At 50.5% G+C, this 23,761-nt stretch overlaps 2 protein-coding genes across 2 annotated transcripts; one reads left to right on the top strand and one right to left on the bottom strand.

Annotated features, from left to right (window-relative positions):
* Positions 1-6,349: 6,349 nt before the first annotated feature.
* Positions 6,350-16,362, top strand: LOC311176637 (type III endosome membrane protein TEMP; the record flags this gene model as incomplete). The annotated part of the gene is made up of 3 exons (XM_084242289.1): positions 6,350-6,421; positions 15,788-15,902; positions 16,049-16,362. 3 exons carry the CDS (start codon positions 6,350-6,352, stop codon positions 16,360-16,362), a joined length of 501 nt encoding a protein of 166 aa, XP_084098415.1.
* A 4,762-nt stretch (positions 16,363-21,124) lies between these two features.
* On the bottom strand, positions 21,125-22,323 carry TMEM125 (transmembrane protein 125; the record flags this gene model as incomplete). The annotated part of the gene is made up of 1 exon (XM_084243173.1): positions 21,125-22,323. The coding sequence occupies one exon, from the start codon at positions 22,321-22,323 to the stop codon at positions 21,664-21,666; it is 660 nt and encodes a 219-aa protein (XP_084099299.1). The 3' UTR covers positions 21,125-21,663.
* Between the last annotated feature and the right edge of the window lie 1,438 nt (positions 22,324-23,761).

Raw genomic sequence — 23,761 nt, 5'->3', positions numbered from 1 at the left:
TCCATCCATGTTGTTGCAAATTGCATGAGTTTAATCTTTTTTGATTGCTGAGTAATATTTCATTGTGTGCTCTTGAGGGCAATGACAACCTGGAAGCTGCCCTAGCCTCTTGACAAAGCTTCCAAAGAACCATGGATCTTGCCTTTGCTGTGCCCCTCATGTCTCACTGCCCTGGCGCCATCCAGCCCCTGGCAGTTCCCAGAACAGAGCGTGACCCACAGGCTCATGCCTGCGGGAGGGCGGTGCACTCTGTCCTTGCTGGGAGCAGAAGGAGAAGGCTTGGAACCATCAGCTGTGTGGGATCAGCTGGTTTAGTCTGCAGCTCCTCCAGCTGAGAGTGGAGTGGCTGGGGTGGGATGAAACCTGGTGCCAGCGTAGGCGGCTTGGGTTTGGGAGTCCAAGCCCTCTGTCTTCCAAGCACCTCTTCCTGGGTGGACTTACCCCTGGACCCATCAGGCTCCAGCTCACTATCCTAGGCCCCTGCAGCCTGGTCGAGCTGGTTCAGGCCCAGGTTCTTCTGAAAATCTCTGAAAGACCCAGGAGAAGCTTTCACTCCTGATGTGGCATGAAAAAGCATCAGGGAATAACCCCCACCCTTGAGGCTCACAGGCACCCCATTCTTAGAGTGACGCTGGGAAGAACTTTCATCAGACAAGTCTCGGGTGGGAGTGGGAATGGGGTGGGGGTGTGTGGCTGATGCCTTAGACTTCTGCTCATGTTGGTGCCCAGGTCTTTGAATCTGTCATAAGGAGGCTGCTGGGAAACGCTGGAACAGTCTGTTTGGCATGGTTGTGGGCAGAGTACACTTTTGTGTGGCTTTCTCCTTGATTCTGGGAAAACCTGGTGAGCCTGATGTCATCCTGCAGATGTATACAAAGAGCACTTGGGCAGCATCTGTTCTCTGGAAAATGACACAGATACTGGCACAGGTGTTTGCTCTGAGTGAAGTTTGGAGAATCCAGACACCGAGGCGCTTGCAAAGACCGCCAGGCCCATCCACCCTCCCCACTTTCAATTGGGAAACAGAACTCAGTAGTAATGATCTGTAGATAAATCCAATACAAATCCTGCAGAGTTTGCACCGGAGGATTTGTCTATAGAACAATATCCTACAAGTAAGTATAAAAGTATATTTTTACATGTGCTGATATTATTTTGTAAGTAATTTAAATACCATATATTTACAAACAGCATGTCTCAAATGAAATATAATTATACAAGCAAAGTTTGAGTGGGTTGTATGTACATCTCCTGTTATAATAGGAATACTTGAATCATGATGCATATTTTAAAGTCTCAGTCACTGGAAAATTGTATAGGCCAAAATGATATTATAGGCCAAAAATAATGTTAATACAAATATTCAGTTCTCCATATTGTAAGGTTTGACTCAAACTCAAACTGTTAATCATGGCAGAGGTAATTTATGTATATGAAAAAAAGCGAGAATAACAGCATGACTAACTCCACACAGGGCTGATAATTCACTGCTAACAAAGTCACTTTCCTTCAAATACTGGGAATTCAGCTGTTACGCATGGGCACCTACAGAAGTTTTGCCAGGTGGCCCGGGGTTTTGGTGTAGCCAGGTTTCCTTGTGGAACTCTGAAATAGTTTTTAGTAAACTCTATGTGCCAATTTTCATTTCTAATGCTACATTTTAGTGACCTCCATTTAAAATGTTACTAGTAACCAGTCTGATATTGGTGATTGCTTGTCAATCACAATAGAGGAAAGCACTTGATTCAGAACTGCCCGGGACCCACTGGGACAGGCCTGTGTTTGCTTGATGGTGTCAGCTGTTTCATGTGAGGCTGAACATGCTTGTAGATTTTTTGTAGCTAATCTGTAGATTTGGGGCCACTTCTTTTGGAGTAGTCTAGATGACTTATCAGCAACAAAAATGTTTGTCACATATATGGCGGCTAAAAATCCGAGACTGGGGTGCCAGCACAGTCAGGTCAGCAACAGATTCATTCTGGGTGGAGGCTGTTTGCATGGAGGATGTGCTTGGTGATGTAGCCTTGCTTGGAGGGTCTGTTTGGGGGTCGAGGCTGGGTGAAGTAAGAAAAATAAATAAATAAATACATTAATAAAAAAAGTTAATGTAGAAGGGGAAGAGTGAACGCTTGGATTTTGAGGTGTTTCTCTTGGACATGAGTTTTTCCTCCAAGCATGGGTTTAAAGAGGGTTCCGGAAATACTTGTTTTGAGGTTGAAGATAGAAGAGGTGGGGGAGCAACTTCTCAGACCTCACCGATCGCCATACCGCGTGGTTACTAGGTGCTCTTCTGCACCGCTATGTGATTCCTTACCCCCTGATTTGGCCAGAATGAGTCCACTGGTCATTGCCCGTGGATGTTGCAGCCATGTCAAAATGCTCTTAAAGCCTCTGAATGTTGTCTCAGCTTTTGCCCTTGTCTCTTTGCAACAGTTCTCAGACTAGTGTTACTGGTAACCAGTCTGATATTGGGTTTCCCACCACATTTTGTGTAGTACTAATGGGGTAACCAACAGGTAACAGATTTAATGGGGTATTGGCTGAAGTCAGAGTTGAGGTCTGAATGTATGCTTTGAGAGTCTCAGCATTTCTGGGTTATGATGGAGTCCACAGTGTGGCCATAGGAGAGGCAAGAAAGTGAGTAACAGGAGATGAGAAAATAGGAGTTTGGAAGGGGGCTTTTAAAGATATGCCTGTGTCTCGCTTCACCATTTGGAGGGGTGTCTCTGCACAGATGCAGCTGTACGGGAACCCTGCCCCAGCATTTCCAATACAGGCCTTCCTGACTTGAGCATCAAACTGCATGGTGTCTGTGACATGTCAAGATGCTTAACTGTTTCAAAACAGAATTCTGTCTCTCCTGCAGAGTGATTCCAAACTCTCTTGGGATGGCAATGGGAAGGCCAGGCCTCCTATGCGGGGTTAGACCAATACGTATCCTACTTGACCCCAGGGGCTCAGAGGACCCCAGGCCATAGGAGATCCACTGCACTTGCCTATTTGGGGCTGGGACTGCTTTTTTCCATGTTAGCCACCCCCCATCTTCCATCTGGTGTCTGCCTTTCTCATCTGTGAATGGAGGCTGGGAAGTGGGTGGGGAGGAAGTAGAGGAAGTAGGGAGGAGCAAACCACATTGGGCTGTGGGCAGAAGGCTGCTAATTTAGTAGATTTTACTTTTTAGAAGAACTTCAGAATTACAGAAAAATTGAGTTTCCATAACTGCCACACTCACTTCCTGATGGTGCAAGGGGTTAAGTCTCAGCACTATGTAGCTATCTGCAGCCTCTGCAACAGAAGTTCGATCCCCAGCCAGGGAGCTGGCCTACATGGTGCAGCAGACCTCTCCTGATTCACCCTCTGCTCCCCTCAGCAGTGTATTTCAGTCAGTCTGCCTGTTCTGTTTCTCGCTCTGTCTCTGGTGAATCCTCTTACCCCCCACACTTCTGGCCTGTACCCCAGTTCTTGTGTGCATAAATAATCTTTAAAAAAAAAACCAGAAAGAAACCAAAATCTAGGTGCTAGGTGTGCTCACTTCTGTTGGGGTGTCACTGTTTCTTAGCTCACAAGGAAATATATGTGTGTATACCAACTTGTATATATATTTCTATATCTACTATATTAAACAATTTTTATTTATATTAAAATATATTTTATATTTCTATATTAAACAATTTTTATTTATATTAAACTAAACATGAGTTAATAAGGATGTCCCCAACTCTAATTCCTTAATTAGTTCATTTTCTATGTAGCCAACATCCACGGTCCTCTCACAGAAATGGTGGTGTAATGGACATTGTAAAATTGTTATGCAACTTATGCACACACACACATAAAATGCTGATGGAATTTAGGGGAACAGAAAAAAGGAAATTATTCTTGCCAAACTGGCCCTCAAAATTGACATCCAGGCCCCCTGAACAAGAGTGTTGCATTGGCCCTCTTCTAAGTAACAAAGACTCCTCCCAAGGAAACCTGTCAGCCAACGGTGGGTTCCTTAGCTGTTGATGCAGTTATTTTTCAAAATAAAGAGAGTCCTCTCTTTGCTTTTTGGATTTAAGTCAAACTATTCTTTACCTGCTGTGTAAAGTCAGTATGAAGTTGAAGGTTGCTTTGTTTTCTCAGTGATTGTCAAGGAGGTGGGGAGTGCCACCATGCCTCCTCCATCACATCCCTTTGTGCTCCTAAAACATGCCCCTGAGACTTGACTCCTAGAATATTTGGAAAAGTACTTCAGACGTTTCTGTTATGTGCAACCCCCAGTGCTGTGGTCATTACATATCCCATAAGTGCTGTGACTCTAATGCTTGTCAGTGGGTGATAAGTTGCCCAAACATTCTGAGGTTTTCTTTTGGTTGAAAGATGAACACAGGTACCCAATTTGTAGGCCCTGTCTTTGCTGGGAACCGACTTACCAATAAGTTGTCATTCATGTTGTGCAGCAAAAGGGGAAAAAAAGAAAAAAGGAAGTAGCTTAAGAAAGATGTTACTTAGGTTTCATCTTTGAGAACAATGGTACTTTCACTTGACTTCAGCAGCCACGAAAGCCATATTTTCATTTCAAAAACCGTTCTTGCTGTTCTTCCAGGAAATCCCTGTCTAGGGAGAGGAAGTCTGTCTGCAGATGCTACTGGAATGTCAGGCTGAAGCTGCGTCCCTCGAGTGAGCAAGTGAACCAGCGTGTGTTCTCATTTGGGGCCGAGAAGACGTACCAGGTGTTTGTGACAAGCTGTGATGAGGGCAGTAGATAACTTGGAATCCATTGTGTTCTTTTCCTTGTTAGAAAAAAGAAGCTTCGGAAAAACAAGGCTGTCTTTGAAGAAAGTCCCAGTTAATCCAACAAGGCTTTGAATGAAGTGCCTTTTATATAAACTGCTTGACAAAGGCCACTTGGCCCAGAGGACACCTGTGAGGCCAGTGGTGGGAATCAACACCCACAGGGGTTCAGCCAAGTCGAAGCTCAAGCTCCAGACCTCCTTACAGCATAACAGGATTTTATTGGGCTTGGGCAGAATGAAACTGAAGGCAAGCAAAGGTCTTAAGTAGAACACCAGTAGACCTTGGTGATGGAGCATTTGCAGGTGCTACGCCTCCTCATGGCTCACTTACCTTTCCAGCTTGGTGTCATCACTAATCCCATTCTACAATGAGGAAACAAATGCTTCATCATTTGGTGGGGCTCAGCTCTGACTGCGGTTTGCTCCACAGCTGGGGAGATTAACTGCAGGAGACCTGCTAGATCGTCCCATCTAGAAGCAGGTAGGGTCTGCCCATGTTCCCAGGGAGGCTACTCCCATCGACATGTGTCATCCTAAAACTCTTAAAAACAATTTAAGGATGCCAATCCTTGTGTGCTCGGAAATCATTGGAGATCCTACTTTGCAACGACAATGAGTTCAACTCTGCTGTATTGCGACAAAGTGGAACTCTTTAAAAGGCAGGAGGGACCAGCAGAGGTGGGCAGGCAGGAATTTTAAGGGCTTCTTGCCTTTAAGGTGCATCAGGCCCTTGCTTCATCCCAGATCACTCTGAAATCCTAGAACCAGGAGCACACAGCACAAATGACTCATTGTCCTTCTGCCTCAAACAACACTGAGCCTACTTAGAATACAAAGCACATTTTATGAGCGAAAGCTGTCACCACAGGCCACAGCCACACATTCCTGCAGGAGCGAGGAGCTCCACCAACCATAGGAGGACTTCCTGCTCAGGCTCACTTTTTAATGTTGTCTGAGGATAAGGAGTGGTAAGGACACAAGTGCAGTAGCTGAGAGGGTAAGAAAATGACTGAAGGTAGCCTCTCCCCCAACTCCCTTTTCTCACCCATTTCCCTGAGTGCTTATTGGTGTTCTGCCAGCTGCACCCTGCGTGGCCTGGAGGAGATGCACATTTTTCAGTGGGGGGTCAGAGAACATGCCAATGAGACAACCCCCCGGGGAGAGACATCTCCTTCCACTTTAAGTGGTACCTGAGACCAGAGGATTCCATCCTGGGGGTCTCAGGTGGGCATGACTTTCCTCTTTCCCCCTTTCTTTCTAGAGTCCTGTGATAAAGCAAGCATGTGAGAGATGGCTGCTGATATTGCATGCGTGCAGCCTAGGGAGGCCGGGCTGGGTTGAGGCAGCAAGATATGGCTGTTCTGCCCAGCTGTTCTGCCACCTCTCGCCACTTGCTTGGGTGTGAACTTCCTCAGGAGAGGGTGTGGTGGTTCTCTGCCAGGCCTGCTGAGTCCTGTTCCTCCTGGTTACCCCAAAGATCACAGTGCGGTGTGGGTGTGGGGGGGCACACAGTGCTACCACATGACACTGGATATGTGTGATGTCTAGTTATATATACCCAATGTGGCAAGATGGAGCTGGTGGCTTGGGAAGAAGTTGTCCTAAGGAGCCAGATGTTGGAGCTGATGTGGCAACCCCATGAGGTAATTATACTGGAGTTTCTCGGGTGGTATGATTGGGGATGTAAAGGCTTGGTAAGCTCCCCCTCGGGGCTTTGTGGGATACAATGGTCCCAGATGAACTCAAGCTGCCACCTCCAAGGTTCCCTTGTCTTGGGCCTAGGTCTGGTGACCTCGACTGGGGATCAATTCTTTGAGTTGACCTCAGTGAACTCCGGCTTCTTAGTAATGACTGGGTCAGAGGGCCCATTTTTATTAAGCTTCAAGCCCAGTCCCCAGCAGGACTACTTCAGGGATTTTCCTGAAATGATAGGGTGTGTCCCGAGGTCAGTGGTGGCAGACTGGAACTGGGGAGAGGCCTCCCAGGAAGGTAGACTGAAGGGGTACAGAGCCCACCTCTGGGTGACTGGAAGTGACCAGGAAATGGGCAGCCAGCCTCCTTCCAAAGGCTTGACAAGAAGACAAGCCTCTGTCGATTCAAAGGGGGCATCTGTTCACAAAAGAGCGGCGGTTCCTGCACACAGCACACGCACTCAAAGGGTAATATCCTGGATGTCTGCCCATTCATTTATTCAGCCACAGTGTTTTTTGGGATTTTTTTTTTTTTTTTTTTTTTTTTTACTGAGGCATCTAGAAGCACTACATCATGATGACCACCAAAAGTCTAGTTTCCATCCACCACCACACAATTGAGCTCCTTGACCTGTTTCACCCACCCCAATCTCCTTCCCCTCTGATAGCCAACAATCTGTTCTCTAGCTAAGAGTTGTTTTTGTTTGGTTTTGTTTGTTCATTTGCTTTGTTTATTTATATTCCTCTTACGAGTGAAATCATGGTGTTTGCCTTTCTCCAAGTTACTTTACTTAGCATCATCCCATCAAGATCCACAGGGCTAGGGCCTCCCTGGTGGCGCAAGCGGTTAAGCGCAGCACTGTGAAGCTGTCCACAGCATCTGCAGTGCCAGTTTGATCCCCACCAGCCTTGGAGCAACCCACATGGCGAGCAGACCTTTCCTGTCTCGCCCGCTGCTCCCCTCAGCAGTGTATTTCGTCAATCTGCCTGTTCTGTTACCCGCTCTGTCTCTGGTGAATCTTCTCACCCTTCTGCGCATTTGGACCGTACCCTGGCTCTTGCATAAATAAAATAAATCTTAAAAAAAAAAAAAAAAGATCCACAGGGCTGGGCCTCCTTGGTGGCGCAGGGGTTAAAGTCTCAGTGCTATCAAGCTATTGCCAGCCACTGCAGGAGCTAACCCATATTGTGCAGCAGATCTCCCCTGTATCGCCCTGTATTTCAGTAGATCTGCCTGTTCTGCTCCCCACTCTGTCTCTGGTGAATCCTCTCACCCCCCGCACTTCTGGCCTACAACCCAGTTCTTGTATGCATAAATAAATCTTAAAAAAAAAAAAAAATCACAGGGCAGTTGCATTCACTCAAGTTTTCATCGAGAACCTTTTGCATGCCAGGCCTGTGAGTGTATTTGTGACTGGGTGTGTATGTGTGTCTTCCTGCCATCTTTGGCTTCTCAAAGATACTGCAGTCACCTCAAGGGTAAGGTCCCCTGGGCTGCTGCAGGAGAGGTTTGGCAAGATGGAGAAGGGAGTGGGTATGGAGTGGAGACCAGGACACCTCCTTCTTTTGCTTGCTCAGCATCCATTCTCTGTTCTAGTGGCAGCATCATAAGTCCTTTTGGCTAATGTAATTAATCTTTGAAAGGAAGTGACTGCTGTCATTCCAAATGATTTTGAGGACTCTAACACCTGGATGATAATTTCACTTAGGAGCAGATGGATGTAGTAGGGATATAATAGGTGGGTGCTGGACCTAGAGTCAGAAGACCTGGGTTTGGAACCCGGCTCTGCCATTTATTAATCAAGTTATTAGTGTGTTATTAGAAGGTTGAGTTGAGTAGGTACATGCTTCAGATAACAGTAAAACCATGACTGGTATGTGGAGCTCATCTGAGGACCATTCCATCATCTATAACCTTGGTCTTGTTTTTGTAAAGACCTGCATCTCCTGAGTAGACGCCACCATCGGTCCACCAACTCCTATTTTTTCAAGATACTCTCTCTAGTATACCAACAATCACTCTTTAATTCAATGGATCCTCTCCTCTCCCCATCCTCCAGCCTCATTTTCCTCTTTACCTTCTTTACTGCACAGAGCGCACATCACATCCACTCCCTTGTCCACCACTGGGCCTACCACTGTCTTTGGCTTAATCAGATTTTGTGGCAAATCCCCAGTCCTGGTTAGACCTGTCTTCATTTCTCCCCACCTGCACTTAAGAGTGGCTGGAAAACAAAACACCAGCCACCCTAAATGACCTCACTTTAAATCCATGACTTGCACCTTAAGGGGGGCCTTGATGCTGCCTTGCAAATCTGGTACAGGCAGCTGGGGGTCATTGTCTCTCCCAAGTTGTTGAATTCATACTTCTTCATCTTTCCTCCAACCCCAGCACATCTCCTACTCTTCTCTCTCAGGTGACAACATTGCTTCCTATTTCTCTGGTAGCCATGGGGAAAAGCTTCCTACCATTTTATTTGTACAATCTACCTGCCTCAGAGGGCCTCTCCCTCCACCTGTAGTCTGACCCTCACATACCTTGGTTTCTCGTTGCTCTTTCTTTCTTCCTCCTTGTCAATTTCCCCTGTCTTCTGGATAATTCCAACTACATACACACTTGGTCTTACAGAAACTAGCCTTAAAAAAAAAAAACAAAAATAACTTCCCTTGATTGCACACCTGCCCCCAGTGCCAGCCATATTTCTCTTTCCCTTTTCTAACAAAATGCCATGAAGGACTTTCTCTACCTCTTTTGCTCTCATGTTCACACATCACTCCAGTCAGGCATTTGTCCCAAACATATCAACAAATTTACTGTTGTCAAGGTCACCACTGACCTTCATGTGGTCAACTTCAAAGTTAATTCTTGGTCCATATCTTAGTTGACCGATCATCAGCACTTGACACAGCTGACAAGCCATTGTCCTTGAAAGACTTTCCTCTCTGACCTCCAGGGCCTCTCTCACGTGGCTGCCTCCTGACATGTTGACGGAGTCCTTGCCTGCTGCTCCTGGTCCACCTCTGCTCACCCTCTTCTCATGCTACACTCCTTGGAGGATCTTACCTGGGTGGCTATCTTTAAAAAAATCATCTACGTTTGTTGATTCTTGCATTTCTACGTCTACCCCTTAGCTGACCTCCTCTGCGTTCAGGCTAGTTTATGCTACCTCTGGCTTAGTATGTGGCTGGATGTCCTTTAGGCGCCTCCCATCCAACATGACCGAAGCTGAGGTCCTAACAGCCCTGCCAGGTCTGTCCCTTTCAAAGCCTTCCCACAGCCCACCCTTCTAGTTTCTTAGGTCAAAACTTGGGAGTTATTCTTTGTTCCTTAATTTTTCTCAAACCCCACATCAAGTCAAAAATTTGCTGGATTCTCCTTCAAAATATATCCAGAGTCTGAGCGCTCTCCCATCTCCACCTGACTACCCTGTCACAATGTTGCCTCTCTCCTGGAGGGAAGCCTCCCTGCTTCTACCCTGGCCCCCCTATAGCCCGTTCTTCACATAGTCCTTTGCTTAACTCCTCAGTGACTTCCCACCCGACTGAGAGGGGGACCCAAGGAGGCCTCACTTGAGCTGGTGCCCAGCAGGCCCCTCACACAGCCCTCCCACCTCTCCCCACTCACTGCACTCCATCGTCGGCCCCTCCCTGTTGCTTGAACAAGCCAACTATGCTCCTGCCTCTCCATCTTTGTCCTGGCTGTGCCTTCTTTCTGGAATGTTCTTCCCTCAAATTGGCATGGTTTCTGTCTCTTATTCAGATCTCAGTTTGTATTCCCTCTTCAGTGAGTCCCTTCTTGAGTCCTTTCAGTGAGTCCCCGTTTTCTGTTTCACATTCATTGCAATCCCCTCCACAATTCCCTATCACATGATGCTATTTTACTTTTTTTTATAGTACTTACCATTATCAGAAAGAATTTACTCTTATGTATTGTCTGTCTTCTCTGCCAGAATGAAAGCTGTATGGTGGCAGCAACTCTGTCTCCAGCTGCCAGCACATAGCCACCCGTATGGTTGCCAGGGCTGCCCTGGAAGGGTGTAAAAGTTATTTACTGCACCAGAGTCCTGGCTGAGGGACTGTGGGTGCTGAGATCCAGCCTGCGCTCTGTGCTCCAGGTGGAGGGGGCATCTGGCAGGCCGCCTTCTGCTGGTTTGCCTTGTGTGCTGTGCAGGCTGGCTGTGGCTCTGTAGTGGCTGTCATTGAAAATGACTGATAGATGTGCAGAACGTGACTTGTTTTCTTCTATAGGAGATCACTTAAATTACCTTCTCATGGTCTCATATTCTTCATCTATGAAGGGGATAATTAACATCCTTCTCATAGTACAGTTAATGAGGATTAAATGAAATAGTTCATTAAAAAGATGAAACAGATTTGATTATATTTGTAGATATGATTATATTTGTATACACTATCATCCGTAGTCATCCTCCCATAGGCAAATTCAGAGACAGAAAGCAGATTAGTAATTGCTAGAGGCTGGGGGAGGGGAAAATGAGGTGTGACTGCTTAATAAGTAGGGGTAACATTTTGGTGGGGTGAAATGTTTTAGAACTAAAGTGATGGTTACACATATCCTGAATGTAATAAGTGCCACTGAATTGTGCACTGAAAATGACTAAAATGGTGAATTGTTTGTCATGTGAATTAGTTTATGTGATGTAGATGCCTCAATTAGAAAAAAAAGAAAAGAAAACACGGCATGTTGCCCAGGACATCACAATGTTAAGTGACTATCTTTTGAGTCTACTATATGATTTTCTTGCATCAATATCAAAGCAAAAATCCTACACCTTTGACTGCTCACTGCCCCACCCAGGTTAGTATTTCCCTCCTCTCATCCATTTATTTCAGAAGTATTTATCGTTGCTATTTCATATCTTGGGGATAGGAAGGGCAACAAGAGCAAAGCAGACCCTACCCACAGTTTGTGGGCTCAGAGGGGGGCCTGCCAAATAAAGGGAAAATCACAATACTATGGGAGAGAAAGGCCAGATTGGGGGGGAGCAGTAGGGCAGAGTCAGGAAGAAGGGACACAGACTAGGGAGTGTCCGGTAAGACTGGTCTAGTTAAAGGGGCAGTTAAACTGGAGTCTGAGTGATGGTGGGTTTAGGAGGAATAATCAGGAAGCAGGGAGATGGGCATGTTGGGGGAGGAGCTGGAAGTGAAGGTTCGGGGAGAGTAGGGATCCCAAGAACAGGGCCTGGAAGGTGAGAGCATGGTGGGTTCTAGGAATAGAGAACAGTTCAGGGGCCTCCCTGGTGGGGCAAGGGGTTAAAGCACCACACTATGAAGCAATCTGCAGCCTCTGCAGCATGAGTTCGATCCCCGGCCAGCCAGGGAGCTACCCACATGGCAAAGCAGACCTCTCTGGTCCTGCACCCCAGCTCTTGTATGCATAAATAAATATTTTTTTTAAATATTAAAAAAATAGAGAACAGTTGGGTTTGGAGTGGCTGGGGGAAGAGCAAGGGAGGGACCACTGGTGGTCAGAGCCCAGCTTCCACGCTGAGATACTGTACGTCCTCTGGGAACTGCCTCTGCTCTCTAGCTGCACTTCTACCGTGGCCACTCATAGCTCCTGGCTGCAGCCTTTGCTCCAGCTGTGTCTTGTGAATCCCTGTGGACTCTTGCACCGGCATGACTTAGCTCAAGCAACCATTCCCCAGACTTTTTTTAAAAAAAGATTTATTTATTTATGCACACAAGAGCTGGGGTACAGGCCAGAGATGCAGGGTGGGGAGGGGTGAGAGGATGCACCAGAGACAGAGTGGGGAACAGAACAGGCAGGTTGACTGAAACACACTGCTGAGGGGAGCAGCGGGAGAGACAGGAGAGGTCTGCTGCGCCATGTGGGTTGCTCCCTGGCGGGCTGGGGATAGAACTCGTGCTGGTGCTGCAGAGGCTGTGGATTGCTTCATAGTGCGGTGCTTAACTCTTTGCGCCACCAGGGAGGCCCCCATTCCTCAGGCTTTTACCGAGAATTTGCCCTGTGTAAGGTGCTGCGAATCCATAAACTGCCCAAACTCGGCTCCACCCTGGGGCAGAGGCGGCACAGAAGGAAATAATTACAAGATTGGTAGATAAGGGCATTGATCTCAAGTGCTGAGCTGGGGAAGAAGTTGACCTGGTAGAGGTGGGATTAGCGGGGTGGAGGCGGGGCGTGAGGGGTGGAGGTGGGGCTTGCGGGACTGCAGAGGACTCGGAAAGGTGACTCCTGAGCTGAATCATAAAGGACCAGGAGGCACTAGCCACGGGGACGAGAAAGGCAAAGGGAGAAAGGTTCAGAGCCTCATTTTGTGTGGTCACAGGATCCTTGAGATCCAGGTGAGGCTTGAACCCTCAGTTCAGGTAAAACAAACCCCTCAAGGGGCCAAAGGGCCTCTGAACTCACACTCCGCATGGACCGCCACATCTCCCCCACCCCCACCCCGTGCAATTTTGCGAGTCCTTGGTCCTCGGCTTTGCCTGGCGGACAAGCCCTCCCTACTGCCCTCTGGTTCCGGTTCACCGAGGCCGGCGGCCTGCACAGTCCCGCTCACTCTGGACTTTGTACCTGTCATGCAAATTCGCGTGAGCAAGCTCGAGCGGTAGCCTGCTGAGGTGTGTGCCCCTTCTAGGACCCGCTGGACCCCTCTCTGGATCCCAGGGGCACCATCACCCCACCACTGGGGCCGGGGGCGAGGCCTGCGGCAAGGTCCTCCGCACACGCGAGGGAAGAGGTAGAAACCGTCCTCCCGCCAGGAGGCGCTGCCTGCTGCCCGGCCCTCCGCCCTCACCTGCGGCTCCAGCCCCGCCTGCTGCGTCCCCAGGTGAGTCGAGCGGCCGCTCGGCCCGCCCACCCGTCCAGGTCTGGTCTGCGCCTTCCGGAAGCTTCTTCCAGACTGTGCCCAGTTCCAACAGGTGGGGAACAGAGGGGAAGACATTGGGGGCACTGAGTGGGGGGCGTACAGATTCTTGATGGCTCCTGGAACGGGAAAGCAGCAACAAGCCAGGGTGGGGCGTGTGTGCCTGGGCAAATCAGTGTGTGTGTGTGTGTGTGTGTGTTTGTCGGGGAGGAAATGTGACCCGAGGGGGTGGGGTGACAGCCTGTGTGTGTGTGTGTGTGTGTGTGTGTGTGTCCTTGGGAAGAATTTACAGGGACAGACAGGAAGAAAGGAACAGAAGTAAAATCTTAGAAACGTCAACTTGAATCCAGTTTGTTTCAATTTCACAAAATCTTACAGTGAGGGCACATTGCCCAGTGTGGGACCTACACTCAGTAGGCACCTGAGTGTTTGCTAACAGATGAATGATTTACCTCTCCTTTCTAAGGCCCCTACCCCCATGTATTCACTCTGGATCTCTCCTTCACTCACCACACAAACATGCACTGAGTGCCAGGCTCTCTGTCTGCCAGTGCCCAGGCAGGTTAATCAGCTCGGTCCTGTCCCCAGGGAGCTGCCCATCTAGTAAATGGTCAATTCTGGGTCCTGGGACAACCTCATCTGGAGGAATGGTCTGAGAAGCAAGAGGGTGGGTGGGTGAGGCAGGAGGGGTGTGTGTGTGTACGTGTGTGTCTGTCTGTCTGTCTGTAGGTGTATGGTATGGGGGAGGGAACTGCGGAGGACATGAGGAAGAATGTGGCCTGGAGTGGGGTGGGGTTGGAGGCATGTGCTGAATTGCAGGAATTGGAAGAATATACTAAAGAATGTGCACAGCCCTCGGGGGTCTGTCTAGGGAGCTCATAGTAAAGCAGGGGAGGGGTGGGGTAAGATTTGGGGAATGGCTGTGGTAGAGACCAGTTTTAGGAAATTATTGTAAGAATTTAAGTACAAGATAAAGGTGAAATTCTATGGGGACTCAATCTGAGGGGATGGGGGATGCAAATATTGTTTAAAAAAAGAAAAAAAAAGACAAAAGTGAATTGGGGGCCTCCCTGATGGCGCAGTGGTTGAGCGCTGGGCTGCCCGCAGCCTCTGCAGTGCCTGTTCGATCCCTGGCCACCGAGAGAGGGTCCCACATGGCACGCAGACCTCTCCTGCCGCCCGCTGCTCCCCTCAGTAGTGTACTTCGTCAATCTGCCTGTTCTGCTTTCTGCTCTGGTTCTTGTGAATTCTGTCACCCTCCCATGCTTCTGACTGTACCCAGTGCTTGTATAAATAAATAAATAAATCTTTAAAAAAAAAGTGAATTGGATGGGGCTACATCTTTGGGGTGGAGAGGAGGTGATGGCTATTCCAGGGATATTTAGGGGAAGAAAAGATGGGGCTTGGTGACAGGTTTGAGGTCTCAGCGTTAAAAGATATGATGAATGCTTTCCTAAACCAGGTGCTTCTCTCCTAGGTGCTTTCTTCACCTGGATACTGCTCAGGTCCTCCTCTGATTCAAGTGATCTGCCTGCAGATCATCTTTAGCCCTAGCTAAAGATTCCTCCTCCAGGTACTTCCCTAACCTAGTTGCCCTTGTAGATAGATACCTGCCTCCCTCAATCCCCTTTCAGGCATTGCTCCCCCAGACACTCCTCTGATATAGACACTCCTCCTCTGGCTATTTGCAAGCCCAGGTGATCTAGTCTCTAGAAGAACTTCCTTTAATTCTCCTCCACTAGGTGCTCTCCAGCTCTGGTGACTCCCATCCAGGTCATTTCCTTATCCAGGTGATCAGCACTTGCCTACTTCTAGGAGCGGAGGAGAATGGACAAGGGGTGTGCCTGAAGGGCTGAGGGTAGAGGTGAGGTGGCAGGGGATCCTGACTCAGGAGCAGAGGAGCCAGGACTGCCCTGGCTGCTTCTGGGAATTCCTGCCCTGGAAGGGGATGGGCACCATCCTCCACTGGTAGCCTGCACTCGGCTTGTTAGCACTGAGCCATTGCTGCTCTCCATCCTCCTAGAACCAGGACCTGCCTCTGCCTCCAGCCCCAGCCTCAGCTTGGTCAGCCTCAGCTTACTAAGCAGTGTAGCCTACTGGGCTCTGGCCCTCATCCAGAGACCTGGGTTCAAGTCCTGTGATTTTGGCTGAGTCATTCCAACTTTCTGGGCCTGGGTCCTCATTTATGGAGTGGGGGTGATGTTTATAACCACAGTGCAAGGCTCGTAGCTCATTGCCTGAATCATATGGGGTGCTCAGCCTGTTCTCTCTTCGAGTCACTTTTTCAGCCTCTTCCAGGCCTGGGCCCTACAATGTCCCCTTACAAATAGCCTGTTGCCACGCACTCTTTTCTCTCCTGTGGACAGCAGGTTATGGCCAGTTGTCTGTGCAGTGGCCTGACATGACTGGGACAGTGGCCTGAAATGTGCATGCTGTGGCTGTCCCTGACACCCACATGTGTGTGTTTCAGGACTCTGTGCCCAGGGCCGCCTGGCATCTGGGGGTCTCCTTGGAGGCAGAGCTCTTCTGGCAGAGGCCAAAGCTCACCAGTTCTTCCAGCCCCTCCATGAGTGCAGCAAACAACAGTGAGTGACATTAGGAGGGACACTGAGGAGGGGTGTGGGTTCCCCTTATCTGCTGGGGGTGGGGGAAAAACCCTGCTCCCTCTCCTCTTGATTTCCCCTGGAATCCTGTCTGGAGCCCTATTCACACAGCTGTCCTTTCTTTGCAGCCACTGTGGGGCCCTCGGAGTTCCCCACAGCATCAGCCATGTCCCCTGGACCAATCACTGGGACCCGGGCATGGCCTGTGCTGGTAGGGGTTGTGCTGGGGGCTGTGGTGCTCTCTCTCCTCATTGCACTTGCTGCCAAATGCCACCTCTGCCGCAAATATTATGCCAGCTACCAGCACCGCCCACTGCCCAGGCCAGGGAAGGGCTTCCGCCAGGAGATGGGAGATGATGATGACGATGGCTTCATTGAGGACAATTACATTCAGCCTGGCGGGCTGGGGACAGGGAGTAGCAGGGACCACTTCTCCCTCTGAGCCCTGATCTTTGGACACCCCCGGCCCCCAGTGCCTGACAGCTAAGGATAGTGGATTCTACATGGGAACCACGAGCCTCAGGGACAGAGGTGGCTAGGATTTAAGGGATGACCAAGGCTAGAGCGATTCTCCCCTGATACTAGCCACCCAAGTGACAATGACCCTCCTGCTCAGCGACTCTCAATGGCTGCCTGCTGTTCCCAGGGTGAAGCCTACCCAGGGCCTGACTATGGAGATCAGGCCTGTCAGTCTCTTAAGTTTCTTTTCTTGCCTTTCACTGCTTTACTCCCCACTTAATTATTTGTTATTCCTTCCCCTCCCACCAATCTGTTTCTTCATGCACAGACACTCCCATACTCCCTCCCTCCGCTTCTTCCTCCCCACTTCCTGGTTCGTATCCTCTGTGACAGCGATGAGAAACCTTCTTCCTACCTGCTGTCTTTGCAGAGGCACCCAGGTGATCATATTTTAGGAGAAAACCAGCATGCCCAGTTTCTTATTGAAATGTTTTCCTATCAATGAAGTTGATACCTAAATGGTTGTGTTTTTCATAGGTCTTAATAAATCAGTTTTCATTTTAAATAAAAAGTCACTCATTTTGCTTTCCTGACCTGGCACTTGTGAATAAAGATGTTCCTTGTCACAGTGGAAAACACCATGTGGACAGCGGCTCCCAACACTCCAGGCTTCTTTGCCATTCCCTTGCCTCCTTTATGTGAATTGTTATCACAATTTGCATTTACACCTACGGTGCCTCAGGGAGCTCTGGGGCCCGCAGCTGTGCCTCTTTCAGTCTTCAGGGTCTTGCATGGCCAATGCTAAATATTTGTCAGATTGGTTCAATTACTGTGGGCTAAGAGTGAGTAGTAAAAGGTGGGAGAAGGGTCGGGCGTGTGGAAGACTTTATCAAGAATCTTGAAGAAGAGAAGGATAGAACCATAGTTGGAGAGATTGGAGCAAGGAGGCAGTTTTAAGATGAGACAGGCTGCAAGCAATGGAAAGGAATGTGGGGAGAGAATGAAGGGGGCTGCTGACCTTGGAGGCGGGACGCAGGTGATCCCAGCTCTGGGGGTTCAGCGTGGTACCCCCAGCACTGTCACTTAAGGGTATTAATGAGGCTGCCTACCTGGGACTCCACATACTCCTCTCCTAGTTTCACATATATCAGGTTTCTGGGCTGTTTCCTTCAACATGATTTCATTATGACATCAATGAACAAAAATGTATCCTGGCTAATATTGGACAAAACATTTTTCGAGGACCTAATTTTGTTAGGCACCATTTAATTGCTTAAAGTTGCAGTTTCCAAGAGCCCACTGCCAATGTCAAGAGAGGACTTACACAGGCAGGCAACAGAATCTGAATGGGACAACTGTCTGCCACTGGCCCAAACTGCTGTGACGAGGGGGCAGCTCCTGTAGTGCGTAGGATTTGGGGATCCCACTTGTTCCAGGTTTTTTTCCCAGACAAGGGGAAGTTGTCATGAGTCTGGTGGCTACCTCATATGTGTGCAGTGGATGCAGTGTTGGCCTTTGGAAAGAGCCAGCGGAGGCGAGTGATGGGATGACCAATGTAGGGAATGCTCAAGGAAGTCGAGGAGGGCTGCAGTGTAGAGTTTGAGGGGTGCCCTGGCAGTGATACGGCTGAATATTGGGATGCTGTGCAGGGATGGATTGGAGGGGAGAGCTGATGTGACTAAATATGGCTCAGAGAACAGTGTTCAGAGCTATGCAGGAGGCAGACCTGACTGGACTTGCTAACTGCTTGGATGTGGGAGCAGGAGGGAGTCAGCCAAGCTGCTTTGGCTTCTGTGGCTTGATGGCTGAGCTCACTGAGGAAGAGTTGGATTATGGGGATGGAGGCATTCAATGTTGGATGCAGATTATCAGAGGAAGATGCCCAGGGCACCAGACAACCTGGCTGTGTGATTTCTCTGTAACTGCAGCCGGCAAAGCGGCAGATGCAGCACAGGGAGATGGGTGGATTCATCCAGGGAGAAGCTTTTGCTAGGAGGGTGGGCCCGAGGGCAGGGGCTAAGGTGTTGAGGACTATGACAAGGAGTGGGTGAAATGATGGGTCACAGAATCTTAACCAGAGGGGTGGGAAGACATGAGGGGAAGGGAAGAGAGGCAGAGGGACCCATGGCTTCAGGCTGCAATGTGGACCACGATGAAGTTTAGTAAGATGCTCTAAGTGAACAAGCAAGTTAAGTTTTCCTGACTGAGGAAGTACTGACATAGTCCTGCCTGCGACTCCACCAGCTTTACCATGCTGCCTCTTTATAGTTGGGTGTGCAGATGCCTTTCCAGTGCCCTTTTGAACAGGCCCCCAGGGGGCACAAACCACATTCTTCATCTGGCACCATTCCCAGGAGAGCCTGACCCTGGCCTTGCCTGCATTGCTGCTCACCCAGACCGGCATGCTGGGAAATGTCCTTCCCCACTTTCCAGCTCTGTGTTTCTGTTTTTCTGTTCGTATCTTAAAAGAAATATTGATTCTGACCCTGTCTTAGTTGAAAGGAAATGTGATTTCTCTCCATATTACAGGAAAAGTGTTCTGTGGTCCTCTACTGGCCTAGGAGTTGGTGCTAATAGGAACCCAGGAAGAGAGAGAATTCCTGGGCCAGACAGGGCAGGGCCTCAAGATGGCAAGATTCAGGCCAAATGTGGGTAGTGGTCTGACTCCCCAACCCTTCCCAGTTATAGCTGGGTAGCTCCATGGCCCACACACACGCACACACACACGCACACACACACTGCTGACCCTCTAAGCCAAGTCCTTCATCCATCCAACACAGCACCTACTATGTGTCAGGTCCATGCTGGGAACAAGGGATACACAGATGCGCAAGACCCAAACCCTGCCAGGAGGAGCTCACCATTTTAAAAGACAGACACACAGAGAAGGAATTGGGGACTGGTGTCCAGGTTAAGGTATGGGCATAAGAGAAGGACAGTTTACCAGTTGAGCGGGAGAGTGCTGGGGGAGACTCCCAGAGAATATGGCTTCTTAGGGAACTGGGTCTTGAAGGAGACACAGGCAAGGAGAAGGGCACTATGGATCTGAGACAGCACAGGGAGGTTATGCCAGTAGTTCAGGGGGGCTGGCTCAGGAGGCATTTTGGCTTTGGCTTTTGAAGGGAGAGGGAGGCCAAATTTTGTGAGGAAGTCTGCCAGAGGTGGCAGGCCATGGAAAAATTTTAGGCAGATTTACATATTCATTTTAGGACAGTTTTTCTGGCTCAAGGGTGGTGGGGTGTTGTGGATTTAAGAGGAGAAAAGAGACAAATTCGGGAGGGTAATAGGGAGACTGCTGTATGAGTCAGACAAAGATGAAGCAGGCTCTGTGTAAGTAGTGACTGTGGGGGCACGATTACCAGGCAAATATTTATGGGGAAAGTCACAGAAGTTGGTGTATTTATTGGCCATGGGGTGAAGAGGGAGGGAGGGAGCCTTCTGGAGCCACTCTGAGGCTCAGCCCTGGATGCTAGGTGGATGTGAGACAGAGGAGCTAGTTCAAGATGGAGAGGAGAGCCGTTCAGTTTTGCATGTGTGAAGGCTAAAGTGTCTGTGCAATACCCAGTGCTTCTGGACATGCCCTGTCATTTCTGCTCTTGACTCTCCCTCCCTGGGTGGGTGACACCCTTCCCCTCCTCCACAAGCTCACCATTTTTTCCAGGAGGCCGCCTGGTCTGGACAGCTAAGAGCAATTTACTCTTGCCAGAGCCTCTGTAGCTCTAGTTAAATGCTTTTGAGAAGCCACATCTGGCTTCCCATCTCCCTTGGGATCCTCCTTGGTACTTCATGTAAACTGCACCCTGCAAAGCAGGAAGTGAGGGAAATCAGCCGCCCCCATCTCTAGCGCAATTCCGTGGAATTTTAGGGTTGCCTCCCAGGAAGGGGAGATCCCTTCCAGGGCTCACCCCAAGAAGGAAGTGACTCTTACAGCCCAAGGCGGTTACAAACTCCCCTCCCATGCTTGGGAGCCCTGAGCTAGGCACCTGTGCAGCAACTACACAAACCAGGATGCTCTGGTTTCAGAGGTGGGGTCAGGAGCTGCAGCCTCCAGAGAAACGAGATGAAAAAACCCTAATACTTGGGCCTCCCCGGTGGCGCAGCAGTTGAGCGCTGGGTTGCGAAACTGCGCGCGGCCTCTGCGGCGCCGGTTCGATCCCCGGCTGCTCCCCGGCCACCAGAGGAGGGTCCCACATGGCGTGCAGACCTCTCCTGCCGCCCGCTGCTCCCCTCAGCAGTGTACTTCGGTCCTTCTGCCTGCTCTGCTCCCCGCTCTGGCTCTGGTGAATTCTCTCACCCTCCCGCGCTTCTGACTGTACCCAGTGCATGTATAAACAAAACAAACAAACAAACCAGCAAACAAATAAATAAAGCATGCCTCTATAAAAAAAAAAAAAAAAAAAAAAAAAAACCCTAATACTTAAGGCCTCAGGCTCCCCATCCTCTCTCCACCCTCAGGAAGCTGAGCATCCCTTCACCCTAGCTCCCCTCCAGCTTCTTAGCACCAAAAGGAGAGGCCCCAGGTCTGACTGGAGAGGTCTTCACGGAACCTTTGCTCAGCCTGAGGGGGGCACAAAGTGTTCCCTCTGGGAGGGGTGGGGGAGGGCAGGAAGGGTGTCTAAGTGAGCAATAAAGACCATGACTGTAATAGTGAGCACTGCTTTTATTGCAGACGCGCCCCTTCCTTCCACATGTCAGTCCTCACAACAATCCCCAGAACTGTGACCATCACCCTCAAGAATGGAAGCTCAGAGAGGTCGAGTCACTTGCCTGAGGCCCCCAGCTGTGAGTGGAAGAGGGGGGGGGTTCCAATCCAGGCCAGTCCCACTCCAGAGCCCAGGTCCTTTCCACGTTGCCACCATTTACTCTCCTCAGGGGTGCTGGCACAGTCTGTGGGTGGGCAACAGTCACTTCTGTGGAAATTCTTGACAGGTGGCACCGGGCAGGGTTGGTTTTGAGGGGTGTTGGGAATAGGGGCCAAAGATCTTCAGGGATCCCAGACACTTCTCTGCCCAGAGACTCCAGACACAGACAGGTCAACTCTGACAGTTGTGGGACAAACACCAGGTTCCCGGGAGCCCCGCACTCACCCTCCTGAGGTGCGGGCATGAGTACAAAAAGGTCTTCATCACCTCATACAATCCACAGGCAGGCCGACCGTCTCGGGACAGGCCCATGCCTCATCCGCCCTCTCCCCTCCCCTCTCGCACACGTGCTGGCTCACACGCGTGACCTGGCACAGTTCTGCGGCTCCGAGCAGGTGGTGGGAAGGAAGGCTCCGGCTCGGTCAGATGAGATTGGCGATGCTGGAGGTGGTCTCAGGACGCTGGCCAGCAGACAACTGTCCCGAGATGCTGAAGACGCCGCCATTGTCCCTGGGGTCACCATGGGCAGTGGGGGTGGGGGCGCAAATAGGGGGGCAGTGTCCACTCATGCCCACCTGGTACAGCAGCAAGCCCAGCAGTAAGAGTGAGCCTGAAGCAGCCAGGGCGATGCCCACACACAGCATGGTGGCCAGGGGCCGGGTTGGGGCAGGGGCTGCGGCCAGCCCGGCCAGCGTCAGGCCCATGACCAGCAGCACGAGGCCGCTGAGTAGCACCATGAGGGCATCGGCGCCCCCACCGCTGCGCAGCAGGGCCACGTGGTGGGGCTGGCGGATGCAGTTCATGTCCTGCACGGCCGAGCTCATCAGTTGCTTCACCAGGACCAGCAGGGCCAGCAGGCAGAGCACAGTGCCCACTGCCAGCCGCCACTCACCTGAGCGGCTGCTGGTAGAAGAGAGCAGAGCCACACCGCCCACCCCGCAGCCCGCCACAAGGCCCACAGCCATGGCGAAGCAGAGGGCAGAGCGCCGCGGCTGTTGGGACCACCATAGCTCCACCTGCTCCGCCAGCACTTCCGGGGGCAGCCCTGGGCGCAGGGAGCCCTGAGCTTCTCCTCCAGGCATGGCTGGGGCTGGCAGGGTCAGGGCAGAAGGCAGCGGTCAGTGTCAGGGGTTAAAGGGTGCAGAGCATGGCCTACTTGGCAGCTAGAGGCCCTGAATCCCGTTCCTCTCACAGTCCCGGGTCTGGTCACCATCACCTGCATGGAGATAATCAGCTTGTCACCTCCCAGACCTCCCGCCCTCTCCTAGGAGCCTGGGGATGACCTTAGGAATCTCCCCCAATGAAGCCTCCTTTCCCAGCCATGGCCCTTGGGCATGCCCCTCCAGTGACCCCAGGAGAGTTCACCCCACATAAAACACCCCCACACCCCTCCAGAAAGCCCTTTTGTCCAGCCCCTGACCTCTCTGGCTCCAGTTCTCTCGGTTGCCCGTCCCATCCTGGCTGGCCGAGGATGCTGGTGCCACCGTAGAAGATGGAGGAAGACTCAAAGATAAAGCCTCATTCAAGATCCACTCACATGGCCTCAGCTGTCACCGCTGGCTCCTGGGGGGAGGGGAGGGCAGAGGGCGGGAGCTTATGAGTTAACCCTTCCAGAACCAGCAGCCTGGCCCAGAATCTTCTCTCTGAGGACTGCATCTCCTTCTCTGTGGTTTAGGATGAGACCTCCAACACCCAACTGCCCCTGATAGTCTATCCAGTCTCACAACCAGGGCTGCTGGTTCCCAAGCCCCTCTCTCTCCAACCAGATCTCCCTCCCTTAAGCCAGTGGTCACTTTGATGTCCATCATCATCTCTCCTGCAAGAGCCTCCAAACTTCTCACTTTACCCCAAACCTGCTCTTCCTCGCGTGTTGCTCGCTTCCTCATTGAATCCACATTCCCGTCCATAGGGTGGTAGTCTTTAAATAATTCTCCCCCCAGGTCTCTGCTCTCATTCCCACTGCTCCTGCCGCATCACCTCCCTGCCCTATCTCCTCACCGGCCTTCCGGCTCTCCTACTCTTTCCCATGCCCCCACCTCCTACCCCATGCCACCCTCTCCCACGCTTTCACTAAAGCCTAAAGCTGCATGAAGGAGAAAGGAGGGTCTGAAGTCCAGCTCTGGTCCTAGCACCTGTGGGCTCTTGGGCCAGGGCCTCACGGTGATAACTCATTTAACATGTCCTCCAGAGCCTGCCCACCCTGGCAGCTGGGCTCCCTGACCTCCAGAACCCCATTTACAGCAGAGGTCCTGTCTGTGATCACTGCTGGCGGTGGGTTTGTCAGAAGGGGGCTCGGCGGGAGGGCCGGGGAAGCTCCCCTTGAGCTCACCTTTTAGAGCCAGGGTCCCCTTATCGTAAAAGTGAGGACAATAACATTTCTCTTGAGGGGTGGGGGTGAGTCATTTGACATCTGCATTTCAGAATTCCAATGGGAATTCTGGAGCCCCCATAGATGCCCGAAGCATGTTTTTGAATAAAAGAACACTGCCCTCCCTTCCAACCAAGGTAAGACTCCTGCTT

The sequence above is a fragment of the Talpa europaea genome (genome assembly GCF_964194135.1).
Source record: "Talpa europaea genome assembly, chromosome: 9".
In the NCBI taxonomy this organism is placed as follows: domain Eukaryota; kingdom Metazoa; phylum Chordata; class Mammalia; order Eulipotyphla; family Talpidae; genus Talpa; species Talpa europaea.
Note: the sequence above shows the minus strand (reverse complement) of the source record. Positions and strands in the feature narration are given on the sequence as shown.